Source organism: Styela clava, chromosome 15, assembly GCF_964204865.1.
Source record: "Styela clava chromosome 15, kaStyClav1.hap1.2, whole genome shotgun sequence".
Classification (NCBI taxonomy): domain Eukaryota; kingdom Metazoa; phylum Chordata; class Ascidiacea; order Stolidobranchia; family Styelidae; genus Styela; species Styela clava.
In genome coordinates this window covers 16242260-16258907 of record NC_135264.1, presented here as the reverse complement: position 1 = coordinate 16258907, position 16648 = coordinate 16242260, and the positions used below count along the sequence as shown (strand labels likewise).

Sequence of the window (16648 nt, the reverse complement as noted above, 5' to 3'; positions counted from 1 at the left end):
AAGGTTATTGGACTACCGGCCAAAAATGTTGGCCACTAGACGAGCATGACATGTGAGTGTGACGTAGAAATTTACATTTTATGAACAGTATTTGCAATGTTACAAAAGGTTTTGGTTGAAACATCAAAATTTGTTTTCAGTTTGGTTGTGGCCCATGTCAGTTTTAAAAGGTGGAACATAAAAGGTGAACTATTGCGAAACGGAATCAATTCGCTATTTTAGCATTTTATAACTCATTGAGTTTTTATATAACACTGCTAATAACAGTTTTTATTCGATACGATGAGTACCAATATGTTTTTTTTTTCATATTTCTTTCAGCAATTTCATAGGTGAATTTTTTTTTCAAGTTGTACCAATATTAGAGTCTGTAGATTTAATTTTTAAATTTTAATTTCTTATATTACCTTGGTTTTATCAAGTTACATCTTTCTTTTGGAAACCAGATGTCACATAATGCAGCATTTGCTGAACAAAAGTTAGTTTGTGCCAACTTCTTTACTTAGGAACTACTGAATCACAGCATTGTGCTTTGGTCAAAATAAATTTGTATTTTAGTTAAAATATGATATTGTTATAATCATACTTTTCTGTAAATATTAAAAGATAAAATCCACCAAATTACATACAAGCTTATAATGGCCCAAATATTGGTCTGAATTGTATCAAGATATCTATGTACATCTAGTTGTCATCAAGTACAAAATAGGACGTTAGCACAGATCAAGAAGAGAATATTGCGTCCGTTATCAAAACTTTTTACTATTTTTTTTTGTCCAGGTATAGTCAAATCTCTTATTGAAATAAAGTCAAGACGAGATTCTGATATACATTCAACTATATCATCATTCGTATAAACATATCGTGGATAAAACATTTTTATCCAAAAGGAAGTAATATCAAACAATGTAGCGTTAGCCGCTTGTTATCTCGAAGAATCAAATGGCTCAAATTTAACCAGACCCGATTATTTCATCGAGAACTATCAAGACGGTTTTATAAAAACTGGTAAAACATAAGACAAATACGTCAAATACAGCAACAACATATACTGAAGTACACAAGGCACAATCTATACTTATAGAGTTTTCGCAACCTGAACTGAACAACTAAAAGTGTCCACCATTCCTAGCTATCAAAACAACAGTAATCCAATCGTTCTAGATACAACGGGATTCCCTGCTGTCCAACTCGCTCTAGTGTCCCCACTGATTAATTGATTGATTAGCACGAACATTGTGGTTTGTTTACATCTATGTTTCCCACAAACGTTTTTTGCTCGCGAATACTGCGTCACAGCTCTCTGCTAATTGGCTACTGTGTTTTGTTTACGTTTTGGTTTAATGGAAAAAGTGGTTCACAAACTTTTCAAGCCGCGCTCCCTTTTTTCCGAATTTCCCGCGCCCTTTTATTTTAGAATTTGTCAAGTCTCGCGCCTCAAACCAGGAATAACTAGCTAACAATACGCTACAAGTTAAAGATGGACTTACATTAAAGATCTGAGTTGGAGTCACTGTCAAAGTTCAACTGTTATAAGATTACCAAGCATTAATCAATTACCAACCGCTTTTCTGACACCTTTGGTACGCTGATATTCAAATATTCTCGTTCTCATTTCCTATCGATTAATCGGCTCGACAAAACAAACGACGGACAACTTGCATAAAAATTCAAGCGATAGATTGATTTTAAAGGTGCCGTACTTGAGCGGGAAGAGTTTTTGCGCGATTGTAAGATTTGAAACAAAAGAGAGTCACATGTCACAATTTCGTTAAAAAAAATTCAATATTGAAAATTGAGAAATTCACCTCGACCAGTGGCGAAAAAAAAACAGATGACGGCGATTCGAAATTTTGCTCGGAACCGATTCGAATAATTTACTATTCGATTTGATTCGAAATGCCCAGCCCTAGTAATGTTCCTCTTCATAATCGCCAGCTTCAATCCTACTTACAGTAATGTTTCTTTTGCCGCTTGGTGGAACAGGGGTTCAACTTGGTTACAGAGATACATTCGTGTAGGTGTACGACAAAACTATTGTAGAATTGCAAAGGATCATTCGTGAAAACTATCAGATTCCGCAGAAAAGAATAATTTAATCCTCTACCAGTTAGCACGAATTTTTACAAACTTTCGTTAGATCATGGCTTATTTGCTGCTTGGTCAAACTGTATTCCTGTTTGTCTGGTGTTAGTTTATGATTTAATAGGCGCCCCGAAGTGTGTGTATCAATATGGAGGTAACTAATTTTGTTCGCCTACTATACATCAAGTTGTGTAAAGGGACTGAAACCTATGGACAGGGGTTATATTCACTTGGCTAACACAGACACTCCTTGAACTCGCAATCTTAGAATTTTGCTTAGAGCAATATATACTAAAGTATTACGTAAAATGTTCCTCCTGTACTTGGGGGGAAGTAAAATCTGAAATGAGAGTCAGGGTTAAAGGTATCGTGGATTGTATCGTGATTCGTGGATTGTACACTATTTGTTGAATGCTTGGGACCTTGTTTATAAAACACGTAGATTGCGTCAGTATTGTGTAAAATGTGACAAAACAATTTGCGTCATCTCGTATCAAATTTATCAATTCATTTTTGCAGCAACGGCTTTAAATATTTTTGTCTACATTAAAAGGCTTCCTAATGACAAAGGTCCGAAGTGACAAAAAGTAAACACTTGCATTTAAATACAAAATATCCTGGTGTCACATTCTTTTCGTCGAGATTTTGAGACCATGCTTATATAACACATAGATTGCGTCAGCTTTACGTAAAAATGTGATATGCGTCAACGTTACGCTCGTATTATACCAATTATGTCTTCCTAAAATATCTTCGGTCTATATTTTTAGAGAAATGAGATCAATATTATATAGTGACTTAATTTTACGCAATATCCTTCTTCAAAGTATATACAGAATCAAAAGTTTGACGTATTGATTTACTTATTCTCCTACGCTAGCTTTAGTGGTGAAACGATAGTTCGTTTGAAGGGGAAAACATGACTCTAAATTTAATCCAAATGCCATAATCTTAAGTATGATTGAAAACTATACAGGAAAGTGCGCCAGATTGAATGAGGTTCTCGATTCAAATTAGACTAAGTAAACATGACTTGGCTTATACTTATAGCCTATTTGACGCAAATTTCAACATACCCATTGAAATAGGCGATAATTTATAAATTTCATGCGCAATGAATTTACCCGCAGAACGCAATAAGAGGAAAAATATGTCTACAGCTGAGAATGAAATATATCCAGGAACTTCTGGCTGTTGAAAAGGTTATTGATAAAAAGCAGTTATACTTTAAATATCAGAGTAACAGTTACCATACTATTTGCCCACTCTGTTTATATATTTTAGCACAGCGGCAGTGTATATTTAAATAAATAATTTTTCACTTTTAGTTAAATATTGGAAAATTATTACTATCGAAAATATTGTAAATCTCGATGTATCAGTATCTTTCCCAGTATGAAACGCTAGCCATTAGATAAATAAATATATCGCCGAACCAGTAGTTCATAAATGGACACACGCAACTCTTATCTCTTAGTAGTCTTTTAAATTTAGATCGAGATCTTGATTTGATCAACTATATCAAAAATAATATTGGAAGTTCGATAAAGTGGAGAATATAGGCTATGATAATAAAAAGTCAAAAAAGAGAATATTCGATTACTTTAGTTTATTTAGTAAGATACTTTTATCGTAATTCTTTTATATTGTTATTTTGTAGCTTTGTTCGAAGATATAATTACTCTTGACCACTGATATCTTGATAGTGAGTACGTTTTCGGAAGGAACAGAATATTTTCAATTTTTTCACTTGCAAAATATATCTTCGGGCAATGCGGAAAGCCGAAATGCATCCCTCGTCGAAAATTGAAATTATCAGTCACAAGAAAGCCTCCAGTATAACCATTGAAGAGTTATTATTGTAAGTATAGCCGTTAGAGGAGATCATTCAGATATGATTTACATATTTATCCCGGGTGAGAGAAAAGTAGATAAGACGGCTTAACCCTATTGTGCTGGTAGAGTATTACTCCCTCTTGCTAAGGAAGGCACAACTAAAGGCAAAAGTCTTGCGGCACAAGCTATTGCTAAACTTATTATCACTCAGAATCCTGTAATTGCTTTCCCAGGACAAAGAGTAAGTGGAAATAATTTTAGGAGTGTGATAGCCTAGTTCAGGGCTTCCCAAATTAGGGGCCATGACCTCACAGGGGGGTGCAACGAATTTTAGGGGTCGCAACGAGTACACCAATTTCACACAGAGTAATTTATCTGTTGTACTTCTTTAGACTTTTTATTCGAACCCCAATAATTGAAACTAGTGCGAAACATAATTCGAACGATTTTGAGAGAAAACATAAGACATCCTTGCATGACAATCCCAACTTTGATAGCATTACCTGAAAAGTGGCACGTTTTTCAGAACGGGGGTCGCGATAAATTTTAGTGTATGGAAAGGGGTCGCGATCTTAAAAGTTTGGGGAAGCCCCCGGCCTAGATAATGAAAATGATAACAATTTATTTGATACTTGACTCCCCAGGTTAAAAAACAGCCCTGCTCTAGATTAGGTTTTAACCATTCAGGACTTGTAACCTTTCATTGAACTAATACGATTACTTTTATTTGAAGTTTACCTCTTTTCATTTTCACTCTCTTGAATGTGTGAAAGCATTGAAAGAGTTGATGCATCCAGAATGTGCCGGAATCCAAAATTTTGAAGCATTCATGGCTTTGACTAACTTATCTGCGATAGATGAAACACATAGGTGAGTGAAGTCTTTTGCATGCTTTGCTAACTCGAGGCCAGGGTCGGAGTCTATTCTATGCCTAATGGCAGAACTGAGAACTGGGGAGTAGGGCAAAAGTTTCAATCAACCTCTTTAGGGGGTCTCATTGTAAAACACCAACCCTGGATTTTTTTTACAAAACATAGCTATGACTCCATAGTCTACAAACTCTCATTGCGAATGGCACCTGGTCGAAGTCTTTGCTGCCTGAAGGCACATAATACACAGGTTATAGATGATATTCATGAAATAACTAAACTCCTACATTTTGTATTTCCAGGCGCCGTATTGTTCATGCAAAAATGACGTACGATATCGAAACATAAATGTTAGAAGAACACGAGATGATCAGAAGAGCTGCAACAGAGACAATGTGCAACATGTGCATGAGCCCTGATGTGAGTTTCTAAATTATATTTGATGTTTTTCATTTTTACTTAAACCAAGACTCAAGATCAGTGGCTTTCCAACAATGTTTCTGCCAGTACAGTCGAATAAAATACTTGTTTAAGAAATCGCAGAACTAGACTAGTGTTCATGAATTTTTGTCATCGTTTTAAGATATTTAGTGTCAAGAAAGATATTACAGCGACTCCCAGATTGAATAACTTTGGTTTACACAGACAGTCTCACTGCTATACGTTTGATAGATTTCAAGCCTCCACTTTAAATGACAAAGACAGTCGCTAGGAGTTCATGAAAAGTCTGTAGTCTTCTTGGTTCTCAACAAGAGGTCTCTCTGAGCAATAGGTCTCCGTGAGAACTTCAGTTCATGGTCGATGTTTCGTCATCCAAAAACCAATATAAAAATTTGTTTTCAAAACTTAATTTTTCAACTTTTTTTTTCAGTTTCAAGAAATGATGGCAAAGGGGGGGCACGATCGTTTACAAATTTTAGTTTTACTCCTCGCTGAAGACGATGAGCAGACGAGACTCGCTGCAGCTGGTGCTCTCGGAATTCTTACTTCGAATAAAGAAGAAATTTGTAAGAAGATTAAAGACCAGGTAACGTTGGAAATTTGGACCGCTTGCAGCTGGATATTCTACATGTGTCCCCCTAAAAACAAAACATAAATTTCTTAATTTTGTCTACGAAAATGAAGACAATGGTTGTTTGGGACCGTTCTATCAGTACTTTTTACTACTTTTATTACAAAGTGTAGGGCTCTAAAAACAATGTTTGACTTTTTTTTCTCCTGATTACTGATAGACTCAATGATAGACTCAATTACAGGTGTCGTTGCTCGATAGCGATATTGTTTTTTTTTCCCATTGAAATGCCTTGGTATTGTTTGAATAGAATATACGATACTGTAGTGTGTGTACCAAGTTAGGGTTGAGTCATAATTTATTTCAATTTTTCTTATTTTAGTTCTATCACAAGTTCGGAGACTGTCTGTGTTAGCCAAGTGAATAGGCTCATAGGTTTCAGTCACTTCACACAACTTGATGTAAAGTAGACGAACAAAATTACTCACCTCCATGTGGGTACACACACTTCTGGAGCGACGCTTATACAGCTGATACCAAGTCATATGGAACCATTAATGGCATTGGTTCCTAACCTTTATTCCCCTTTTTGCCTCTTTTGAAACTATTTAATTCTCTCTTATCATGCATGAATAATCTTCATTTCAGACCAAAGCCTGGATCGATAATCTGTCGATGACATGTTTGAGTGAAAATATTGAAGTTGCTGTTCGAGGTTGCGTAATTGTACACAATGTAGTGGCTGCGTGCAAAAAATCTGCCGAACAAATCGCTGAGAGGTATGTTTCCATTTATTCATTCACGTTGGTTGAAATTTTTTTTCTGCATTAAAATGTAAAAGTTAGATTAAATTGTTGGATATCCGTTCAGTGCTGTTTATCCCCCCCACCCCCCACTGTAAAAGTCCTATATCATTATATTTTGGTGTTTGTGAAGTAGAGCTTAGAGCTGGCGATTGCAAAACTCTGGTTACCTTGTATGACTTCCCCGGTTCGATTCAAATGTGAGAGGATTGTTGTATTTTTCGTTATAGGGTGGTTGGCGGTGTAGCTCATTGTGCTAAGCGTTGGGAATACGCTCGCCACCACACCTCTGATTACTCTGCCTGGCTTTGCAGGTTTAAATCCCATGCATGGATGGTTATGTGCGAGAGGATTGCTGGACTCCTCGATGCCGTAGGGTGATTCACGTAATCGCTGGTTGGTTGCTGCTTCCACCACCATGAAGTTTGAAAACAAATACAGCCTACCAATTAATCCCATACCCGACATGGAATGGTAACTGGACGAGAGGCCGTGGTTCGCTACATGGTTTAGCTGTCTTATCAGCTTTCCATTCCCCCAGGATGAATATGTAAATTCTTTTCCGCTGGTCGGTTACTGCTTCCTCGACCATCAAGTCCATGTTCCAGTTCTATCTTTAATTCTTTTTTCATCCTTTTTCAGCAATATACTTGAAATCTTGATCGTACACTCAAAGTCAGAGGATGAAAACAAGAAGAAATTGAAAGAAATTGCACTGAAAGCGCTGAAACAACTGGAAAATGATAGATTTATTCAGTCTACAGAAAATGAAAAATGAGGAAAGTATTTTTTCGCAACATTGGCGCAACATTGGCCTTGAAGACAAAATTTACAATCAATTTTGGGTTGTGTGAAAAGTTTAGACTCCAGTCCCGAACTCTAAAGAAATAAATTTTTGAAACAATCATATAAGTATGTTAGCTAACTTTGATAGTCTTATATATATAAGTTAGTCCTTCTTTGAAAGTTTGCTGAGAACTTAATGCTTGTGAGTTTGATTTTATGACTACTACTTTGCTAGCAGGGCCTTGGGTCTTGAGGAAAATTTACTTTCAACTCCCACGCCAAACTCTAAAATGAAATCAAATTTCAAAAACAAAGAATCATTTGCGTATACTAGCCTAGAGCGTTCTTTAATTGTTTAATATTGTTTAAAGAGAATTGAATACAGGGATAACAACGACTCAGTTGGTACTCTTGAATCTCGAAGAAAGAGTATGACCTTGTGCTTGTTTTTGATGTATTTTAAACTGTAAAATGTGAACATCATGGGTGTAATGAATGTAATAGATGTGATCCAATTGTGGAATTTCCAGAACTAGAATTAATTGCAATTGTTTGCACAAATTTGACTTCTTTTATTACCATTGAAGATACCGAATTTTTTCCAAATGAAATTCTTCTTATAAAAAGTTGTTTATCATATCAGATTTCATCAGATGTTGGTCAGTTTAACAGTGCAAGTAATTTAAAAATCATATGTTGTGTTTCTCTAAACTTTTAAAAGTTCAAATATTGTATTTTCCAAATGAAATTCATATTTGTTAAAAAAAGTATTTATCAATGTCAAATATTACTTACGGATTACTGGACTCTTTATCATTATGTTTTTCTCTGTTTATATGTTCAGTCTTCATTCTTTTCTTTGTTATATTTTTCTTAAAGCTTGCGTGCACTCATTCGGTAATAGGTTCATCTCTCAACAAAGTTCGGGCTCATGTTGGGCTTGTTAGCTCCTTTCCTTTTAAAATGTAAAAAAATCTTTAGTTTTTCGTAGTTTGAAACGCTCATTAGACCCTAAAGACTATGGCATATTTCGGCGGGAGATCTAACCAGGAAAATAAAAATTTCAGACTCCCCTCTCTCCTCGGCTATTACCTGGCTATGTGTATGCCCTGGTGCAGTCAAAGATAAAATGTTGCCTCCAACTCGCATTCAACGGTAATGGAAATTCTCACACAAGTAGAATAAGTTCATATCTTAGCAAAGTTAGGGCTCATGTGGAGCCAAAAGAATCCACACCCGGCTCCAACTCACAAACTCCGTGCCTTCCCCTGCCATGGCATTTTTGGAATGTGGAAAAAAGGCATTTTTGTATCATACATAGAAATTTTCTTATTAAACTCTATATTTTCTATATTTTGAAAACATCGGCGAAATACCCTAACTGGGATATTAGAAATTTCAACCCCCCCTTAATTAATCTCAAATATTTTCTTCACCCTAGAGTGCCTATAATTCTTGTGGCAATGTTTTATTATCACATCACGATTGAATTATTTTTGCATGATTTTTTGTCATTTTGCTCGTTTTTCACAATTATTTGTATAAAATTTGCATTCGGGTATTAAATTATGCTATTTCAGATAATTTTTGGTGTTAAAAAATTATAAGGTACGGTGGCATTTTCGTATTTCTCCCGGGGGAGAGGAGAGACGATATGACGGCCTAATCATCAAGCAAACCACGACCTCGAGCGTCCCTGTCGGATAGGGGGAATAATAACTTTTATCAGCTACGAATTTGAGGACAAAAGCGCTAACGACCTTTAGTTACACTAACCGCCCTACGAATGTTGTTGAGACGGCTCATCATAGAGAAAATGAGTTATGAAGCGCACAATTCAGAAATTAACTTCACTTAGTAAAGTTGAGCTGCATAATGGCGACATTTTGAGAACAGAACAGAAATATCCTTGATAAATAGGGCAAGGTAAGAATCTTGTCTAGATTCTACGATGTCAAAATTGCAGCCAATCATATCTCGAATCCCAAGTCACGTGGATAATGGCGCCATTTTGAGAATAGAACAGAAATATCCTTGATAAATAGGGCAAGGTAAGAATCTTGTCTGGATTCTACGATGTCAAAATGGCAGCCAATCATATCTCGAATCCCAGGTCACGTGGTCGGCGCAGAATGGCACCTGCCACCTTCTTGCCATGCGCAGACGGACATCATAACCGGAAGTTCATCTACCAACTATTTGCCATGCGCAAGAAAATACTTGAATCTGATTGGCTAATTCAAAATTTCTCAACTTGCGCAGTAGATTACCGGCCATCTACTTGCCATGCGCAAGATTTCTTGAAAACCGACTGTTGCCAGATATTTTTGAAAACGGATTCTAGCAATCTGGCAACGCTCAAAAACATGAAATTTCCGCGCATGGCAACTGCATGTCCGTTAAGGCAACGCGCATGTCACGTGATTTTGCAATTTTGTGATTGGTTGAATCTAAGCCAATTAGAATATTACATGAAGCTATTACGTGAAGTGTTGAAATGATAGAAGCAAGTAGATCAACAAAGACGCATACCATCGCGATCCGGCGTGGCTCAGGCGGTTCGTCGATCGTGAACTGATCTTGCTGTTCGAGTTCAATACCAGACCCACGCGCTCTTATTTTAGTTGATTTAAAGTATAATCAGGATACAAGTATTGGAAATGTGAGCGAGATAACCTGCCGACGGTGTGGTGCGGACAATCCGTCGCCAGATGCGAAAACCCATCGTTCGAGTTAAATACCAGCCGTGTGCGATTTTTTTTAGTTGTTTTGGAGTAGTCAGGGGATAAGTATTAGAAAATTGAGCGCGTTCTTCGTTGGCCGATGTGGCAAAGTTAATCAGTAGCCAGCTATCTAATCCCGAAGTTCGAGTTTGATACCAGAGTTCAATGCCGGTCCCATACGTTGTCTTATTTTCAGTTCTTGGGGTAATCGAGAGATAAGTATTAGAGATTAGAAGGTATGTTCGCGCGGCCGGTATGGCGCGGATAGTGCGTCGCCAGCGAGGTGGGCCTGCGGTTCGAGTTCAATACCAGCCCGTGCACTCTCTTTTTCTTAGTTGTTTTGGAGTAGTCGAGAGATAAGTATTAGAGATTAGAACATTAACTTCGGCGGCTGGTGTGGCGCACTGACAATGACGCGGGGGAGGTGTTCCCTGGACATGGGTTCAAGCCCATGTCCGAGTTGCCGATGAAGACGACCTCTACTTTGGCCGACGGGGCTTGCTCCGTGGTCTTGGAGAGGCGTTGATGTACGGAACTCGGGGTAGTTGCCATTCAAATGCAACTCCCCAAACTCCAATGATCCTACAGAGTCAGTGCGATGTGACGCCAGAGGGTCGCCTTTTTATGAAATTTGTCATAATAACAACAATAAAAAGGCGGTGTTATTTCATTTTTCGAGTCGAGCGACTCCTCGTGCTTTTGCTATCGGTGGGAAATTTACCCGATCGTAGGTGGATTCGAACCTTCAAGCCTGCGGCGCAACATTCACGCGCTTACCCGGATGCGCCACCGCACCATCTCGAATACAGAGATGTAATCCGGATACTTATTTCACAAAAAACTGAACTTTAAGAAAAAATACAATAAAATTGCAACACTCGAGAGATAAGTATTAGAGATTAGCACATCAACTTCGGCGGCCGGTGTGGCGCACTGACAATGACGCGGGGGAGGTGTTCCCCTGGACATGGGTTCAAGCCCGTGTCCGAGTTGCCGATGAAGACGACTCCTACTTTGGCCGACGGGGCTTGCTCCGTGGCCTTGGAGGGGCGTCGATGTACGGAACTCGGGGTAGTTGCCATTCAAATGCAACTCCCCAAACTCCAATGATCCCGCAGAGTCAGTGCGATGTGACGCCAGAGGGTCGCCTTTTATGAAATTTGTCATAATAACAACAATAAAAGACGGGATTTAATTCATTTTTCGAGTCAAGCAATTCCTCGTGACTTTGCTATCGGTGGGCACTTTACACGAGCGTGGGTGGATTCGAACCTTCCAGCCTACGGCGCAACATTCGCGCGCCTAACCGGGTGCGCCACCGCACCATCACGAATGCAGAGATGTAATCCGGGTATTTATTTCACAAAAAGCTGAACTTGTGAAAAAAAAAAAATTGCAACACTCGAGAGATAAGTATTAGAGATTAGCACATCAACTTCGGCGGCCGGTGTGGCGCACTGACAATGACGCGGGGGAGGTGTTCCCCTGGACATGGGTTCAAGCCCGTGTCCGAGTTGCCGATGAAGACGACCTCTACTTTGGCCGACGGGGCTTGCTCCGTGGTCTTGGAGGGGCGTTGATGTACGGAATTCGGGGTAGTTGCCATTCAAATGCAACTCCCCAAACTCCGATGATCCTGCAGAGTCAGTGCGATGTGACGCCAAAGGGTCGCCTTTTTATGAAATTTGTCATAATAACAACAATAAAAAAGGCGGGGGTTATTTTATTTTTCGAGTCGAGCGATTCCTCGTGCCTTTGCTATCGGTGGGCACTTTACCCGATCGTAGGTGGATTCGAACCTTCTAGCCTGCGGCGCAACACTCGTGCGCCTAACCAGGTGCGCCACCGCACCATCACGAGTACAGAGACGTAATCCGGTAATTTATTTCACAAAAAGCTGAACTTATAAAAAAAAAAAAAAATTGCAACACTCGAGAGATAAGTATTAGAGATTAGCACGACAACTTCGGCGGCCGGTGTGGCGCACTGACAATGACGCGGGGGAGGTGTTCCGCTGGACATGGGTTCAAGCCCGTGTCCGAGTTGCCGATGAAGACGACCTCTACTTTGGCCGACGGGGCTTGCTCCGTGGTCTTGGAGGGGCGTTGATGTACGGAACTCGGGGTAGTTGCCATTCAAATGCAACTCCCCAAACTCCAATGATCCTGCAGAGTCAGTGCGATGTGACGCCAAAGGGTCGCCTTTTTATGAAATTTGTCATAATAACAACAATAAAAAAGGCGGGGGTTATTTTATTTTTCGAGTCGAGCGATTCCTCGTGCCTTTGCTATCGGTGGGCACTTTACCCGATCGTAGGTGGATTCGAACCTTCTAGCCTGCGGCGCAACATTCGTGCGCCTAACCGGGTGCGCCACCGCACCATCACGAATACAGAGACGTAATCCGGTAATTTATTTCACAAAAAGCTGAACTTATAAAAAAAAAAAAAATTGCAACACTCGAGAGATAAGTATTAGAGATTAGCACAACAACTTCGGCGGCCGGTGTGGCGCACTGACAATGACGCGGGGGAGGTGTTCCCCTGGACATGGGTTCAAGCCCGTGTCCGAGTTGCCGATGAAGACGACCCCTACTTTGGCCGACGGAGCTTGCTCCCTACTTTGGCCGACGGAGCTTGCTCCGTGGACTTGGAGGGGACGTTGATGTACGAAACTCGGGGTAGTTGCCATTCAAATGCAACTCCCCAAACTCCAATGATCCTGCAGAGTCAGTGCGATGTGACGCCAAAGGGTCGCCTTTTTATGAAATTTGTCATAATAACAACAATAAAAAAGGCGGGGGTTATTTTATTTTTCGAGTCGAGCGATTCCTCGTGCCTTTGCTATCGGTGGGCCCTTTACCCGATCGTAGGTGGATTCGAACCTTCTAGCCTGCGGCGCAACATTCGCGCGCCTAACAGGGTGCGCCACCGCACCATCTCGACTACGGAGATGTAATCCGGTTATTTATTTCACAAAGAGCTGAACTTATCGAAAAAAAAAAGTTGCAACATCCTACGAGTCCGTGGACAATATGGATCCGCTCCAGGTTGGAGTCGAACCTGTATTGTTCGGCGCAACTGCCAGCGCTTAGCCGAATGCGCCACCGCGACGTGCGACGTGCGGTAATTTAACTCTGGCATTTATCGCACAAAAAGACCAAATTCCAGGTCACGTGGTCGGCGCAGAATGTCATCTGCCATATACTTGCCATCCGCATATGGAAATCCTAACCGGAAGTTCATCTATCAGCTATTTGCCATGCGCAAGAAAATATTTGAATCTGATTGGCTAATTCAAAACTGCTCAACTTGCGCAGTAGATCACCAGCCATCTACTTGCCATGCGCAAGATTTCTTGAAAAACGACTGTTGCCAGATATTTTTGAAAACGGATTCCACAAATCTGGTAACTCTCAAAAAAATAATTTTCAGCGCATGGCAACTGTATGTCCGTTGAGGCAACGCGCATGTCACGTGACTTTAAAATTTTGTGATTGGTTAAATCTGAGCCAATTAAAATATTACATGGAGGTATTACGCGAAGTGTTGAAATAATAGTAACAAGTAGAATAACAAAGAGGCAGATCCTCGCAATCCGGCCTGGCGCAGACGATGCGTCGACCATGAACTAATCCGACTGTTCGAGTTCGATACCAGACCCGTTTGCTCTGCAGTTTAGATATATGTAAAAGTGACTTCTCAGTGATTTTGGAGAGTCAGTGCGATGTGACGCCAGAAGGCCGCATTTTTGCAAAATTTAATATGTTAACAACAATAAAAAGCTTCGGTGATTTCATTTCCCAGGTTCGCGCGATTTTTTGTGCTTTTGCACTCGTGGCACACTCTGCTTGCGACTTGCGTGAGGAGATACCGCTTAATGGTGGATTCGAACCTTCTAGTCTGCACCGCAACATTTTAGCGCTTAACCCAATGCACCACCGAACCATTTCGAACGCGGTGATGTAACCTTGGTCTTTATCCCACGATCGGTTGAACTTACAAAAAAAAAATATTGCAACCCGGAATGAATTCGTCGACTTGTGATCTCTTAAGACCCACTCCCGGTTGGAGTCGAACCTGCATTGTTCGGCACACTCCGCCTGCGCCCAATCCGTTACGCCACCGCGGCAAAGGAAATACAGCGATGCAATTCTACAATTTATCACACAAAGAGCTTCATCAATAGAAAACAAGAGAGCTATGCTGAAATATATGGCCACGCAATACAACATAATTTTGATGACTTCTTGGAAAAAAATAAAAGTAAAAGCCCTCTAGCAAAAAATATAATCTTTACTCACTTAAAATATTCAAAGCAATTGTTCCAGTAATCAAAGAGAAAAACGATTTCTTCAAAACGTGTCAAAGTACAACAACAACCTAATATTGAAACGATCGCTATGTCCACTACGTGTCCTATAACAGCTTAATTACCCGCCGAGTCTTCCACCTAAGATACCTTTACTTGCATTTACATCGCTGCGACACCGATTCAATCATAATTCTGGGATTCATCACTCGATTAATTTTATTGGCTTATCATCTTGCGCACCTCGCTCAGTTTTAGAACACGCTCGAGCGTCTTACGAAGCGGTTGGTCAGTCACAAGTTCCACATTGCTGCAAAGCATTGTATCTATAACTAAAACCAGCAGTTCTCAACTTTTTATTATTATCTTGGTCCATTTACCCCTGATTCAAGAGTCTTGCTGCACAATAACACAAATGTATTTCTGTACCATTTCGTCTGACCAAAGTTAGACTTTCTGAGACAAGCAGTTTACATTTACAAGCGATTTGGAATAGATTTGTGTTAGTGTGCGGCAGGACTCTTGAAGTGCACAGTACAAATATAAGCGCCGGCAAATCCCCACCTCGGAAGTTCACACACAAGTCCGAATCTATATTTACATTTTTTATTCTTGGAACTCAAGAATTGAAAGAATCTGAGACAGATTACTGTTATCAAGAGAAAACCTGTTATCTGCAAACAAATTCTGCTTTACAATTAAGAAAATAGTTTTATGATTAATAACCTTAGTTGCACTTTCGATATGCAGGCACTGTATTCTTTCCATCGATTGCTCTTGCGATTGCGAAATTTGCAGAATTTGAGAACGTCATATCAATATAGAATCGAAATTGTAACTTCGGATGTTTCGTTCGTTAAACTTCATGGCGAATCTGCAAATCAAACAAAACTTGAATGCAACAAGACAGACTTAGACATGGGTAGGGAAGGCTCTTGGACTACCGGCCGAAATGTTGCCCACCTAGAACGGCGGGTCATGTGTGACGTAAGAAGTTACAATTAATAATAAAATATTTGCAATGTTACAAAAGCAAAAGTGGAAAACAATAAAGCTTGTGTCAAAACTAATATTCAATTTCAACAAATTCCTAGTAATATTTTTGGTTAAAACATCAAAATTTGTTTTCAGTTTGGTTGTGGCCCACGTCAGGTTTAAAAAAATGAAACATTGATTTCAACTATTGCAAAACGGACTTAATTTGCTATTTTAGCATTTTATACTTCATTGAGTTTTTATATAACACTGCTAAATACAGTTTTATACGATACGATGAGTACCAATATGTTTTTTTTTTCCTATTTCTTTCAGCAACTTCATGGGTGAATTTTTTTTTCAAGTTTTACCAATATTGGAGTCTGAAGATTCAATTTTTAAACTTTTTTTTCTTGTATTACCTTGGTTTTATCAAGCTCCGTCTTTCTTTTGGAAACCAGATGTCAAATAATGCAGCAATGATGATGAAATAATGATGAACAAAAGTTAGTTTGTGCTAACTTCTTTACTTGGGAACTACTGAATCACAGCATTGTGTTTTAGTCAAAATAAATATGTATTTTGGTTAAAATATTGTAATGTTATAATTCTAGTTTACTGTAAATATTAAAAGATAAAATACAGCAAATTACATACGAGCATATATTACATATATATTACATATATTGGCTCGAATAATATTCTAAACTGTAACAAGATATCTATGTACATTTAGTTGTCACCAAGCACAAAATAAGACGTTAGCACAGACCAAGAAGAGATGATTGCTTCCGTTATCAAACCTTTTTACTAGTTCGTTTATTTTCAGGTATCAAATCTCTTATTGAAATAAAGTTGAGACGGGATTGTGATATACATCCAACTATATCATCATTCGTATAAACATATCGTGGGTAATATCAAACAATGTAGCGTTAGCCGCTTGTTATCTCGAAGAATCAAATGGCTCAAATTTAACCAGACCCGATTATTTCATCGAGAACTATCAAGACGGTTTTATAAAAACTGGTAAAACATAAGACAAATACGTCAAATACAGCAACAACATATACTGAAGTACACAAGGCACAATCTATACTTAGATGTTTCGCAACCTGAACTGAACAACTGGAAGTGTCCACCACACCTAGCTATCAAAACAACAGCGATCCGAACGTTCTGGATACAAAGAGATTCCTTGCTGCTCAACTCTCTCTAGTGTCCCCTGATTAATTGATTGATTAGCACG

At 39.1% G+C, this 16648-nt stretch overlaps 1 protein-coding gene across 1 annotated transcript; it reads left to right on the top strand.

The window, feature by feature from the left end:
- Positions 1 to 4669: 4669 nt before the first annotated feature.
- LOC120333699 (protein unc-45 homolog A-like) lies at positions 4670 to 9029 on the top strand. The gene is made up of 5 exons (XM_078120491.1): positions 4670 to 4791; positions 5093 to 5210; positions 5662 to 5817; positions 6451 to 6581; positions 7248 to 9029. The coding sequence occupies exons 2-5, from the start codon at positions 5139 to 5141 to the stop codon at positions 7381 to 7383; spliced, it is 495 nt and encodes a 164-aa protein (XP_077976617.1). The 5' UTR covers positions 4670 to 4791; positions 5093 to 5138; the 3' UTR covers positions 7384 to 9029.
- Positions 9030 to 16648: the final 7619 nt, after the last annotated feature.

What these genes read in the sequence shown, in the direction of transcription:
- LOC120333699 (XM_078120491.1), top strand. Translation starts at nt 5,139, where the DNA reads ATGTTAGAAGAACACGAGATGATCAGAAGAGCTGCAACAGAGACAATG. An exon ending in ACATGTGCATGAGCCCTGAT is followed by an intron (nt 5,211 to 5,661) that starts GTGAGTTTCTAA and finishes TTTTTTTTTCAG; the next exon opens with TTTCAAGAAATGATGGCAAA. An exon ending in GCCGAACAAATCGCTGAGAG is followed by an intron (nt 6,582 to 7,247) that starts GTATGTTTCCAT and finishes ATCCTTTTTCAG; the next exon opens with CAATATACTTGAAATCTTGA.